Source organism: Danio aesculapii, chromosome 9 (assembly GCF_903798145.1).
Source record: "Danio aesculapii chromosome 9, fDanAes4.1, whole genome shotgun sequence".
Classification (NCBI taxonomy): domain Eukaryota; kingdom Metazoa; phylum Chordata; class Actinopteri; order Cypriniformes; family Danionidae; genus Danio; species Danio aesculapii.
Window position 1 is genome coordinate 17,742,362 of NC_079443.1, and position 15,266 is coordinate 17,757,627.

A 15,266-nucleotide genomic window follows, 5' to 3' on the forward strand; every position below is an offset into this window, starting at 1 on the left:
TGAGGCAAAGAGGCAACAGCGAAACAGATTCATTTTAGTTATGAAGGAAATACCCCAGAGGGAGTGGGCAAAAATGAGCTTTTGTGTGCAATACATTTTTTAAGATCACAAAGTTAGCATTAACATTAAAAGAAGCATTTAAAAGATGTAGCTGTACCTACAATTTGTCTGAAAGATGCAAGTAACTTACAATTAGTAAATAGTTAATACAATTAGCAAATAGTAAATACAATTTGTTTGTTTTTTTGTTTTTCTGTTTGATTACGGTTAGCAAACAGAAGCTTCGGGTCACTCATGTTTAGAATCAGCTCACCATTCCTTAATGTGCAGAGCTGTGTTTGTCAGTGCTTTACACACTAACCATTTTAGAAACTGCAGCTGAGCATTTGTTAAATACACCAGTGTCACTTTTCACATGTGTAGATGTTTGTTTGAATACATTTTTCACTGATAATGCCAGGCTGCAATGTTAAAGCAATAATAAATTGTATGTGATGATTATATGCATGGGCAAAAAGATTGCTTGTTCGAGCCCAAGCTGGACCAGTTTGCATTTCTGTTTGCGTGGGTTTCCTCCTGGTGCTCTGGTTTCCCCCACAGCCCAAAGACATGCGCTATACATGAATTGGATGAACTAAATTGTCCATAGTGTATGTGTGTGAATGTGAGAGTGTGTATGGATGGTAAAACATATGCTGGAATAGTTGGTGGTTCATTCCACTGTGGCAACCATTGATAATAAAGGGACTAAGTCGAAGGAAAATTAATGAATGATTATACGCATGGGAGATGGCCCAAGCGATCTTACAAGTTATCATCATAATGTGGAAAGAGCTTTAAATACTCCATGCCACTCATGCAGACAAACTCAGTAGACACTCGAGCACTGTAAGTGTGTGTGCTGCGCTGGTTTAGCTGAAGAATGGATCAGCAGGCTAATAGTCCATTTCCACCGAGCGGTACGGTAGTGTGGTAGATAAAAACTTATTGTTAATGATTTGCTTAAGTGACCCTATGAAGACAAAACTTACACATTGTGCCTTTAATGTAAAATAAAAAAAAAGTTTGATCTTCCTTACCCAGAAACCTCCAAAAAAGAGTAAAGAACAGAGTAAAGAGGATGTAGCCCCAGTTCCACTCGTGGTCCATTGTGATTGTAACAACACCCAGAAAAAAGAACATTAGTGTTTCTGACACACTTCCAGCCATCTTGATGACATGGCGAATAGTGGTGCATGAGCGCTGGGACACATTCTCCTCAACGTAGTACTTCATACTCAAGGTGCAGGTTAAGATACTGTCGAAATAATACAAAGTTCAACTTTCAGGAAAATTTATATTTTCTTTAGACATTTGGAAGCAAACTTACTAAGAGGGCCTTACTTACGCCATGATGCTGGAGAGGGCGAAGAGCTCAGCTATCAGGTAGGCCATATAACTGAACATGAAGATGACCAGGGGCTCGATCTCTCTCACTTTTCCAGTGAACCGTGTGGTCAAGGCTGTCAAAAACCCAAACAGCAAGCCAAAAAAAATCCCACCCAAACCCACCACAAAAAATCCGCCAATGTCACTTAAAATGACCGCAGGTTCATCCACTTCCATCATTGCTACATGATTGAAGAGATTGTACAGCACCTGGAAAGAATTATTTGTACAAAAGTACAAATAATAAAATTAGGAATACAGATATGATGAATTTTAAGATACAAATATTGTAGCGTTCAGATCAGTGGTGCTCAGTTTTGTTCCTGGAGATTTACCTACCTGCAGATTTCAGCTCCAACCCTGATCAAACACAGCTGAATCAATTAATTAGGACCTGAACAGCAGCTGATAATTACAGACAGGTGTGTTTGTTATAGGTTGCAACTAAAATCAGCAAGAAGGTAGATCTCCAGGAACAGGGTTGGTCACCCCAGCAGTAGATAATTAGTTGAAACTGAAGTATCTACTTACCATATCTAATTTAAAGTCATAAAAAAAAAACTACCCCGATTATTTTCATGTAAAACCTTGTTATCATTGAATAAATTAGTATAATGATATATGATACTGAACTATGATTCACATACTGGTAACTCGCATACAGTAATATTATAAATTTAACAAATTGTTTTACTTTCAGGGAATTTACAATGGTGTTTAAGCCTACATCGAATGACCAAGCAGTTACTGTACATTGACTTTGGATGTACTGTACTGTACAGTGTTTTGGATATCAAATATTCTGTCACTATGGGGCAAGATTTGAAAGGGGACATGATTTCAAGAGTATTTATTTCTAAACAAATTGGGATACTTTTGGATAAATTACACGGATATCTCCCTGCTTTTACATTGGCACAACATCTTCAAACAGTACTCAATCAGAGACAATTTGTGACTGAAGCTACAAGTTTAAATCTGTTGAGGCCACCTTAAGAATGTGCTCTCTCTCCATACAGAAAAAAATAGGTAAAGCAGTTCCTTGAAGATAAAAAAATTAAATAATGAAAAGACTGTCCTGACGTAACCCTGATTGAAATTTATTGAAAGTTGTGGCTAAGAAACTCATTACAGACTCCAGAAGAAACCATAGATCTTCTCTAATTTTGATGACTGTTTTCCACAAAGTAAATCATTTTTGTTGAAGTACCTTCGATATTTTAGAAAACACTGATTTAACAGCATGGTTTAACCATGACTTAAATTCCTTCAAATTGTGAATGATGAAACAATCACATTTACAATCACAAATTGATTTCTAATTTTGATCTCCAATTGAAAGTATGGCTCAGTCCTAAATGAAAATGTACTCACTATTTACTTACTTCTTGAGTTTCTTTCTTCTGTTGAACACATAAGAATTTATTTTGAAAAAAGACAAATACTATGGAAGTCGATGTTTGAAGGTTTTCAGCTTTCTTCAAAATATCTTCTTTTGTGTTCAACAGAGGAAAGAAAATCATAAAGGTTTGAAAAAAGTAGTTGACAATTTTCAGATCCCTTCAATCTCAGATTTTTTTTCTCTGCATCAGACATCATTCATTTATTTTCTTTTCAACTTAGTCACTTTACTAATCAGGGGTCGCCACAGTGGAATGAACCGCCAACTTATCCAGCATGTTTTACACAGTGGATGCCCTTCCAGCTGCAACCCAACACTGGGAAACACCCATAAACTCTCATTCAACACGCACTCATACACTATGGACAATTTAGCTTACCCAATTCACCTGTACAGCATGTCTTTGGACTGTGGGGGAAACCAGAGCACCCGCAGGAAACCCATGCCAACGTGGGGAGAACATGCAAACTCCACACAGAAATGCCAAAGGACCCAGCCGAGGCTTAAACCACGGACCTTCTTACTGTGAGACGACAGCGCTACCCACTGCGCCACCATCAGACATCATTTGGTTTAATATGTGTATAATCCACATCACTCACCACAGTGACGGCATCATTGAACAGACACTCTCCAAACATCACGATGTAGAGCTGCTCATTTATGCTGATGTCCTCAAACACACTGAGCACAGCCACCGGTTCAACAGCTGAGAGGATGGTGGCGAACAGAAGGTTCTCCTCCAGGTTAATGTCCTGCACACCAAACGCCTCGATCTGGCAGATGGCAAATAGGGAGATGCCGACGCCCATGATATTCCACAAGGCGCCAACCACAGCAAACCACATTACCGTGCCCATGTTTTCAAAGAAGGGTCGAGTGGGCATAAAGTAGCCAGAGTCTAGAATAATGGGTGGCAACATGTAGAGGAAAAAGACATTGGAGGAGACTACTGCCGGCGGCTCCTTGCGCACTGCATGCATGACGCCTCCTACTATGAATCCAAGGGAGATCAGCAAACATGACTCAGGCACCCAGACTGTGATCTTATGGTAGACATTGAAACCTGTTCAGAAAGAGTATGTGATAAGCATATTTTAACGGTAATTCCACCTCATACACACATGTAAAAGTCAGTCAGAGGCTGTAATTTAAAATTATAAACAATTTTAAAAGGTCAAAAAAAGTTTAGAAGTACTATTAGAGGGACAGGTTAAGGCAATTTATTTATTTTTCAAAAAGGGTTTTCAAGCAGCAAAACCATAAAAGTTTTTTTTTTAAAAAAAGAAAGCATCCTGATTAATTGTTTTCTGAGCAAAATACCATGACTATCATTTTTTTACCATGGTTTACAGAAGGCACTAGCTGAAATACACTATAACAATAGTTAAAACAATAATATTTTGATGGCATATTAAAAGACTATATTTAAGGATGACAGTGCAGCCCTAAAAAACTAATTATTGTCCTTTTTAGTCTTCATAATTTGTCACTATTCTTGAAGTTTTGACCTGTTTGTCAGCAAGGCGCACATTTAAAATATAATTTTAAAATAGGTATGATCATCTATTTGTATACGTATATTAATAAGTACCAACCAGAATACACACGTTGTTTTATTTTTACATTTATGTCATGACAACTTTTAGAGAGATTTACAGTTATGATGAATATGTATATAGTGGAGGAGGGTCTCAAAAAATGTGCTGCATATTTATAGAGCTAACCTTGTATTTCTGAAAACTTGATACAGAGTCTATAAACAGTTGCACAAACAAACAGGCTTATATCAAAATTTCTTTAAGGCAAGTCATTTCACTCAGCGGCCATCTTTGAAACACCTCTTAGGCAGTATGCTCGGGCATTCTGTCTGAATGGGGAGACATCAAGTTGTCCAAAACTGTTAGCCAAGCTTACAATTACATTACATATTTGGAATCACCAATAAAATTCAACAACCGTCTTATAAGTTTAGTTTTTAAACGTTCGATTTACATAAAATCGGCATTTTTTAGGTTGCACAAGCTAGTGCACATGCACACTTGAAGGGAAATTGATCATGACACCAATCTTATTTCTGCCCGTTTTACACATATTATCATCCACTGAATAACGATCATCTGATCGCGCTGCTCTACTGAAGTAATTCACTACCTGTTCATGATGGCGAATCTTCTCCAGAAATGACAGCGACTCTTTGTTTACAAGTTGTGGGCATTAGAGTAGCTACTGCTGTCATGTGATGTGCGTTTAACAGGAAAGACTGTACCTCGCGTTCATTTCATACAGAATACAAAACCTGAAAAAAATTTTTTCAAGTGTAGTGGGTTCATTTAAAAGTAGAGATTTCAAGTTTTATGTGGATATATTTCTGTGAAGCAGGTATTCGCTGAGATTCCAGTGTGATTTGTTGACCACATAAACTGTTGTAAAAGTACACGTCTGATTTAAACTTCTCCCCCGGAGAATCGTCAGTCTATATTGACCGATGATTGGCTCCTGTACTAGTAGGCGGAGCCTTATTCGCCATATTGACCGTTACACTTTTCCCCTATCAAAACAATACGAGTGACATGTCTTGTGTTTTATATAGTCTTTGCTTACATCAATGAAATAAACACTTTTTTCACCACTAAGCCATGGGATTGCACATTTTACTATCTGCTGTATGTGTGCCTGGGCTACTTTGTTGAATGGCTTAACATGAATGTATTAGACTATGTGTGCCTGGGCCACCATGCCTACTGTCTTAGATCTAAAATAACAAACATAGGTAACATGAGCGCTCATTGTCATCCCAAAAGTGAAATACTGACAAAAAAATAATAGGCCTGAGAGAGAAAAAACAATGCTCTTTAGTGATGTTTTTTAAAGGAACTGAGATGGGTGAAAACAGATCCTGGTTCCTGCCTCACTTTACATACACTTCACTGCACCTCTTTGTTCCACAAGAACAAAAGTAAACCCTCCGCAGCCTAAAATGATATCCCGCTCCTAAATGTGAGATATAAAGGCAGGATTTGAGACTTAAGAGGCCCAAAAAGCACATTTAGTCTAGAATTAATATGCAGAGTACTCTACAATAATGTATTTTAGTTTACTATGAATGTATCATTTAACACAGTGTACTTTAAAGTGTACTTTATAACCTCATTCACCTCACCCTGCAGGCTACGTTGTTTCACTATCTTAACAATGAAAACATAATATAAGGAAATTTATTTCATTTTGATGTTATGAGTAAAAGACACCAAAAATGTTAAGGCGTCGTGTAGCTATATATTTACATGACCGTCATCTTCACTCTCTGCATATTTATAAGGGATGAGCAATAAGACGTTATAGGTGAAAAGCTGCGCTTTCATTTTTAATGGTGACACCCACCTTCTCCAGAGAGAACTCGGAATGACAGAATTACTCTCTAACAGAGGTTACATGTGCTGCTGACGATTAAAGATACAGATGGGAGGTTTGCTCTGACTGTGGGCTATATTTCATGTTGTTTTTGAACCCAAATAAGAACTAAATGTATTTTGTGTGTAGTTTATATCTACATTTACATTTACATTTAGTCATTTAGCAGACGCTTTTATCCAAAGCGACTTACAAATGAGGACAAGGAAGCAATTTACACAACTATAAGAGCAGCAGTGAACATGTGCTATAGACAAGTTTCAGGTGTGTAAAGTCTAAGAAGCAAAGCATTAGTACAAATTTTTTTTTTTTTTTTTTTTTGGAGAGAGAGAGAGAGAGAGAGAGAGGGCACAGTTAGTGGTATAGCCAGAGAGGCAGTTGCAGATTAGGAAGGAAAGTGGAGACTAAACAGTTGCGATTTTAGTCGTTTCTTGAAGACAGCAAGTGACTCTGCTGTTCTGATGTAGTTAGGGAGTTCATTCCACCAACTGGGCAGATTGAATGTGAGAGTTCGGGAAAGTGATTTCTTCCCTCTTTGGGATGGAACAACGAGGCGACGTTCATTCACAGAACGCAAGTTTCTGGAGGGCACATATATCTGCAGAAGTGAGAGCAGATATGAAGGAGCCAAGCTAACGGTCACTTTGTAAGCAAACATCAGAGCTTTGAATTTGATGCGGGCAGCAACTGGCAGCCAGTGCAAACGGGTGAGTAGCGGAGTGACATGTGCTCTTTTGGGTTCATCAAAGACCACTCGTGCTGCTGCGTTCTGAAGCAGCTGAAGAGGTTTGATAGAACTAGCTGGTAGCCCGGCTAGCAGAGAGTTGCAATAGTCCAGTTTGGAGAGAACAAGAGCTTGAACAATGAGTTGAGCTGTATGTTCAGATAGGAAGGGTCGGACCTTTCTGATGTTGTAGAGTGCGAATCTGCAAGATCGAGCAGTTCTAGAAATGTGGTCAGAGAAGTTCAGTTGGTCATCAATTGTTACTCCAAGGCTTTTTACCATTTTGGATGCAGTGATGGTTGCTCCGTCCGTCTGGATTGAAATGTTATGGTGAAGAGTCGGGTTGGCAGAAACTTCAAGCATTTCCGTTTTCATGAGGTTAAGCTGGAGATGATGATCTTTCATCCAGTGTGAAATGTCTGACAGGCAGGCTGAAATGCGAGCTGGAACCGAGGGATCATCAGGGTGAAAAGAGAGGTATAGCTGGGTGTCATCAGCATAGCAGTGGTAGGAAAAACCATGTTTCTGGATGACTGTTCCTAAAGATGCCGTGTAGATAGAGAAGAGAAGTGGCCCAAGAACAGAGCCCTGAGGTACCCCAGTGTTTAGATGCTGTAGGTTGGACACTTCTCCCCTCCACGACACCCTGAATGACCTGTCCGAGAGGTAGGAACTGAACCATTGAATAACAGTGCCTGCGACGCCCAGTGACTCAAGCGTAGATAGCAGGATCTGGTGGTTTACATTGTCAAAAGCAGCTGATAAATCCAGCAAGATGAGGACAGATGATTTAGAGTCTGCTTTAGCCAGTCTGAGATCCTCCACGACCGAGAGCAGGGCAGTCTCAGTTGAGTGGCCTTTCTTAAAGCCAGATTGCTTGTTGTCCATGAGGTTGTTTTGAGTAAGAAAGTTTAGGACTTGATTGAACACTACTTTTCTAATTGGTAACATATCAGCAGGGCCGGCTCTGACTAATTTGGTGCCCTAGGCAAGTTTTCGGGTAGCGCCCATTCATATTGCAGTAAATTCCACTGGTAGTGTACATATACTAATAAGAAACTTATTAGCTTTGTCTTTAACATCTTTTTATTTAAATAATGCAATTGCACATTTAAAATACTTAGAAAGAAGAATTTGCAACGGTGGGACTGAGAAACCTCAGCAGCGCGTTTAAAGACAGAACAGGAGTATGTGACGCCAGTCTAATTGTAAACAGGTGATTTAAAGAATAAAATAAGATGTAATAATATAAATGAAAAACCTAGAGATACATGCATGATGTATAGACTAATACACAATGTACGTTTTCTGATATGCAAATTGTATTAGTAATTCATATATTAGTAACAATTAAAATTTTATTGTCATTACAGTGAAATGCTAATTAGCGAATAAAAGAATTAGTAAACTGCATAATATACCATGTGGAAATGCTAAGCTATGCTCTAACATTAATAATGTGCATTTTAACACTGATGTAAAGTTTGTGATAAACGCACTTTAAACAATATGAACTGCAATACAACAAACAGCTAGACTTGAAAAATGAAGAGCATTTTGATTGATTATTACAAGCTGGGAAAATGTTAGATGCAATGCAATCAATGTTATAACACCTGCTGAATAGATCTAATATTTACACATTTGCCTGAGTAAGGAATGATGGGGGTATACATTACTATTACTATTTTTCATAACATATATGCCCTTCCATAATATTAGCTGATGCTTAAACTAACAGAGCTGGCTGTTTATTGAATAGCAAACCATGTTATGCCATGTCAACACTGGGATGTAAAAATAGTGGACAGCAATTAGCTTCAAATGATAGAATACATAGCAAACATTAGAAAATATTAGCAATAAAATAAAAGGTTAGCCTATTAATATAGCCTATACTGAAATTAAATCAAGTTATAAAATCTCGTTCACTTTTTACTGTATTTAAATATTGATTAAAGTTGCAATAGTTATTTAGTGAGGAGCGGCTAGTGAATCTCTCATTTTGTTTTGTTTGATAACAGAGGTGTTAATGTAACCATTTATGCTCATTTAAGAGAAAATTAGTTGTGTTTAAAATAAAACACACACGACGGACATGTTTACATGTTATCAAGTGTGTTTTTCTGCTTAAAAACACACCAAAGCCCACAGAAGCTTATCTGGGAACAGTTTATCATACAGAGCGCGTCCGTCAGTCAGCATGCATTCACTGATTCAGAGATTCACTGATTCAGACCTCATCAAGATGGCGCTGCGTATGGCCGCTTCGGTGTGGAGCTCTTCAGTGTTTGTACTGTTTTTGTTAGTCTGTCCTGTTTTATGTTTATCAAATGAATATGTTTTTTTTTCATATTTATTTTGTGTTGTCACTTGTCACTTTATGTACACTGGAAGCTTCTGTAGCCAAAACAAATTCCTTGTGTGTGTGAAGCACACTTGGCAATAAAACTGATTCTGATTCTGATTCTGATTTACGACGATCGACATACAGCTTTAATGGAAAGAAGGTGAATGCAGACGTGTTTATATTCATTTCAACGTGCTTTCAAGCCAAAATAAAGCTAAAGCATAATTCTCTTGAACAGCTCTTGCAGTGATATCCCATTTGAGATCAGCTTTGATACTTAACTGTTCATAGAAAGATTAGAAATACGGGGGAAATATGGGAAAATACTTAAACGGGTTGATAGCGGGCAAAAACAGGAGGGTTGACAGGCATGCCTTTGGTTAATGGCGTTATCAATCATAGTTGGGTTACAGAAAAATAATCATCTTTATCGTAACATTACCTGACTTTGCCGCGTTTTTCATCCTCTTCTTTTCTTTTTTGCCTCCCCTGCGCACCAGACAGTTTGGGATATTTTGACATGTTGAGCTTGATGTCCCTCAATGCTTCCCTCATTTCTGGTGCCCCCCTGGATGTACGGCGCCCTTAGCATTTGCCTATACTGCCAAAGAGCTTAGAATGACCAAGTGGCGACACTCAGGCCCAATCCCAATTCTATTCCTTAGCCCTTCCCCTTACCCATGTCCCAATTCTCTTTAGCTTGAAAGCTCAGGACTAAGGAGAAGGGGTGAATACCCCTTTGAATGTAGATTTTTCAGTACCACACTCGAAACCAAGGGGTAAGAAAATTTCCCAGAACACACCAGCCACAACGGCAGTATTGCTGAACCCAGAAGTAAGGAGATCCACAAATGAGTATTTTTTTGTCATTATTACGGTGACGCAGTGGCGCAGTAGGTAGTGCTGTCGCCTCACAGCAAGAAGGTCGCTGGTTAGAGCCTCGGCTGGGTCAGTTGACATGTCTGTGTGGAGTTTGCATGTTCTTCCGTGTTCGCGTGGGTTTCCTCCGGGTGCTCTGGTTTCCCCCACAGTCCAAAAACATGTGGTACAGGTGAATTGGGATAGCTAAATTGTCCATAGTGTATGAGTGTGAGTGAGTGTATTGATGTTTCTCAGAGATGGGTTGCGGCTGGAAGGGCATCCGCTGGGTAAAAACATGCTGAATAAGTTGGCAGTTCATTCCGCTGTGGCAATCCTAGATTAATAAAGGGACTAAGCTGAAAAAAAATGAATGAATGAATGTCATTATTATGAATTTTTACAAACAAACATTTAATATTTTAATATATTCATAACCGCGTTTGTTTTACCGTCATGCTTAAAAAAAAAAAACGCAAAAAAAAGCTAAATATCACAATCTATAACCCCTATTAAACGAACAGTTTAAATCCGATGTAAACAGGATGTTTGCCGATGAATATGGCCACGGTGTAAATACACAGTACATTACGATCTTATTGCCACATTAGATCACTGTGTTATCATAATATATGCCTTCAGAGATTTCCTGAAGATAAATACCAAATAATAACACAACTGGAATAACTACAGCAGTCACGATCGTCTGATCTGATATGAAACAAGAGATCGCGAGGACATATGATGACGTGTGCAGGTGATGCAGTGCTGTCCCAATTCTTAGGGGTAAATTTTGAAGCCCTTCCCCTTAACCCTCGGTTGTAAAGGCCAAGGGGAAGGGGTACAAAAATAGAATTGGGATTGGGCCTAAATAGAACGTTCCATTGTAACAACAGCACTCAGCAACAGCGCTCAGCAACAGCCCAGAATTCCACCATTTTGGAGTGAAATCAGTCGGCTGTACATTGGATTTTATTGCTTTTGCGATAGCAAGCAGCTGTTTGTTTTTTATTTATTTATTTAAAAAGCGCATTAAAGCTGAGATACAACCTGAAAGACGACAATAAGACACTTAGGCCCAATCCCAATTCTATTTTTGTACCCCTCCCCCTTGGCCCTTAAAAATGAGGGTTAAGGGGAAGAGCTTCAAAATCTACTAAGAAATAGGACAGCACTAGCACACACACATCATCATATGTCATAGTGAACTCTTGCTTCATATGTGATCAGACGATCACGATAGTTCTGCGGTAGCTAGTTGGTTTTTTCGGTATTTATCTTCAGGAAATCACTGAAGGCGTTTATTATGTTATCATATCGATATAATGTGGCAATAAGCTCATAACTATACTGTGCAATTACACAGTGGCCATATTCATCTATGTAAACACACCAAAACAACATTAACATTATAGCAGACACTGTAAATAGCTCATTCATAGCCACTAGACAATACTGACAGCATATTCGAGTGCCATCGTGTGTCAATGTTGTTGGACTGCTCTACAGTAGTTATGATTATGGATTATAGATAGCTAAATTTAGCGTTTTTTATTTTATTTTATGAATGCGGTTATAAATATATTAAAACATATGCTTGTTTTTTGTAAAAATTCGTAATAATGACAAAAAATCCTAATTTGTGGATCTCCTTACTTCCGGGTGCAGCTGTTGCTGGTGAATTCTGGGAAATTTTTTTACCCCTTGGTTTCGAGTGGTCCTGAAAAATCTTCTTTCGAAAGGGTATCTACCCCTAGCCCTTAACCCTACGCCTTCAAGCTAAAGAGATTTGGGTCACCCCTACCCCTTGGCGGGAGCGCGCTAAACGAGGGGTAGGGGTAAGGGCTAAGGGGTAGAATTGGGATTGGGCCTACTATTACAATCATCAGCACTTTTAATAGTTTATTTTACAGACTTATAATATGCTGTTGTTCTATTGAAATTTTCATTCCAAAATGGCCACCGTACCATCTAGTGGCTGTTTACAAAATCGCACTAGAGTGTCGCCTCTTGGTGAGTCTATGACCTTTGATACTTCCTATCCCACGGGCCGGCCCTGCATATCGGAGACTGTAAGGGTCTGTATGTGTTCATACATGTTGCATTTATTTATTTATTTAATATAATTGCAGACGTTACAGTAGGCTATTTCGCTATAATTTATCTGCAGTTATAATCAAATCCTGTTCATAGAAAGGTTAGTCATGAACATTTATAAGTATTTATGTGTATAAAGCATTTGTTTTGTGAGAAGTGCTTCTCGTATAATATGTGAACGACCGGTACAGCTTTACTTTGACATTTCCTCGAGCGAGAATGACGTTGTGTGAAACTTTCTGTCGTACACCACGCCATTACCCTTTTGGCAGTGGAAACACAAGCCTGATTAAGGTGACCTGTACCGTACTATACCACTAAGTGGAAACGGGCCAAAGTAAAGAAGAGAACTAGTTTTACAGGAAACACAAACTAGTCATTTGAATGGCAAATACAGTCCCAATCATTCTCCACGATCTAGTGTTACAAATAGAACCATACTCCACCTAGGTCCCAAACAACAACCTTTACATTTATTCATTTATTAATTTACGGAGTGATGCATATGAAATGTGTATTTAAAAAACGTGTATTTGAAATACAGTGTTCTTGTTTTTTGTCACTGATGCAACTGGATTTAACCAAACACATTTAGAAGTTTTCTAATCAGTATGACACCTGTACACAAATCCATTGAAGCGCAGTATAAACTTTAACCTGTTACTTATAAACTGCTGCGTTGTTCATCCACATGAACACAGGGCTTGAATTGTAACATCAATGCTCACTTAAAAACAAGTAGAGCCATAACACGTAGATAAAAGTAAAAGATTATATTAACTTATCTTAGATGTTGTTTTCTGAAAAATGTTATTATAAACATATCTGTTACATAAAATTATAAATTTGACATATTCTCATCTAAATTTGTACTTTTTAAAATTTAGCCATTTTGCTTGCATTTAATACTCATTAAATGCGTATAAAATTATTTTTGCAAACTCATTTTGCTCTGGTTTTCCCCAACAGTCCACAGACATATAGAAATTGGATTAAAAAAAATAAATAAATAAATTGGCCCTAGTGAACGAGTGTGTGGGTTTTTTCCCTGTGCTGGGTTGTGGCTGGAAGGCCATCCGCTTACAACTCACTGTTAAATATATATATATATATATATATATATATATATATATATATATATATATATATATATATATATATATATATATATATATATATATATATGCAATATGTCTGACAAGAAAATATTTCAGGATCTACTTCAAAATCTCAATTTAATTTGTTCCTTATTTAACTTTTTGTGAAAAAAAGAAAAGAAAAAAAGAGAAAAGAAAGGTTTCAAATCAGATTCTAGATTTGTTTGACTTTAGGATTAGTATTTGCTCACCTATTTTGGCAAAGGAAGCCAGCAGCACCCATAAAGTGATCTCAAACGGGATCTTAATGCGAGAGAAGTTCAGTGTAAAAAACTCCGGATTGGTTTCGTCAGCTTCATTTCCAGCAGTGTCATCCGTTGAGCTCCAAAGAGGATATTTAGATGAAAAAACAGCAGTCGCTTTCGGAGTAATATCGACGTTTTCTCCATATCCAAGAGAAGCAAAACATATGCACAAAAAAATCTGAAAGTTGAAAGACGTGCTAACATAAAAATGAAGCACCATCTCTGAGTGTGCCTTTAGCTGCCGTGTATTTAAATTTGATTACCTCGTTCATTCATTTCTGAGTAAAGCTGACGGATATGTGATTTGACTACCTGCGTCTCTCCGTCTGCCTCATTGCTCAGATACAGACAGAGGCCGGTGTAACTAGATTTTTGGTTTCTGTCAACGTCTGTCACCGGGCGGGTCGCTACAGATTATTCATGAGATTCACTTATATATGCGGGTGAAACTGAGAATTTTAGTTCACGCTATTTGCAAGCTATCTCAGCATTTAGGATTAATGTATATTTCAAAACAGTAAATGGTTACACCTTTGCACAAATAAATGCAAATTACAGCCGTTCATCTTTTTTTTTTTTTTTTGTCTTGCACCTTGTTTTGGAGCTGTCCCTGACTGAATGATTGCAGGCATATAATTGCCAGGCATATTCCCACAATCCCGTTCCAGACACACACACACAAACGCACGCACGCACGCACACTCGCACACACACACACGCGTTTTTAAAACGTAATTTTGTCCTATTAATTTTTTTCATTTGGCAGTTTATGTTTAAGTGGAGGAGTAAAGGAGACAGATAAAAGACAATGAGCAACTCTGCCTATTGTTCTTGTTGAATAGCAAGTGTGAGAGAAAGATCAAAAAAGATATTTTTTTCTCCAGTAAATGTTCATTCATTCATTTTCCTTCGGCTTAGTCCCTTTATTCATCAGGGGTCGCCACAGCGGAATGAACTGTCAACTTACCCAGCATATGTTTTACACAGCAGATGCCCTTCCAGCTGCAACCTAGGACTGGGAAACACCCATACACTCTCACGTTTACCACTGTAAAACCCAACAGTCCACTTTTTCAAACGAAATGAGTGTAGTTAACTCAAAGTTGACTGAAAGTTAATTCTACTAATATGAAAAGAGTTTGGAAGGTAATGGGTTGATTAATACCTCATTACTTCAACTTAAATGGAGTACGTTTACAGTACTTATATAGATTTTTTTAACTCAAATGGTTTGTAGCGATCGGTTTACAGTACTCAGTTGAGTTCTCTTCATTTATTGGGTTTTACTGTATTCAAATTGCTTTGTTTACTCAAATGGATTAAGTTCACAGTACTCATTAGGATTTGTTTTTGGACTTAAAATGGTTTGTTGCAATCGGTTTTCTCAAATGGTTTGAGTTACCTTAACTTTTTGGGTTTTAGAGTGTACACTACAGCCAATTTAGTTTATTCAATTCACTTATGGCGCATGCCTTTGGACTGTGGGGGAAACCGGAGCACCTGGAGGAAACCCACACAAACATTGGGAGAACATGCAAACTTCACACAGAAATAGCAACTGACCCAGTCGTGACTAAAACCGGCGACCTTG

General features: G+C 38.0%; 1 protein-coding gene across 3 annotated transcripts in view; it reads right to left on the reverse strand.

Annotated features, from left to right (window-relative positions):
* Positions 1–14,018, reverse strand: part of slc9a2 (solute carrier family 9 member 2) — a 29,358-nt gene extending 15,340 nt beyond the window's left edge. For 2 of the 3 annotated variants that reach the window (XM_056465059.1, XM_056465061.1), the window contains exons 1-4: positions 13,622–14,018; positions 3,433–3,896; positions 1,388–1,638; positions 1,080–1,297 (exon numbers count right to left, since the gene is read on the reverse strand). In XM_056465059.1, the coding sequence (XP_056321034.1) occupies positions 1,080–1,297; positions 1,388–1,638; positions 3,433–3,896; positions 13,622–13,895 (1,207 nt within the window). In that variant the 5' untranslated portion in view covers positions 13,896–14,018. Of the gene's footprint in view, positions 1–1,079; positions 1,298–1,387; positions 1,639–3,432; positions 3,897–9,760; positions 10,536–13,621 lie in introns of all 3 variants that reach the window. The other variant, XM_056465060.1, reaches the window with a different exon arrangement.
* Positions 14,019–15,266: the final 1,248 nt, after the last annotated feature.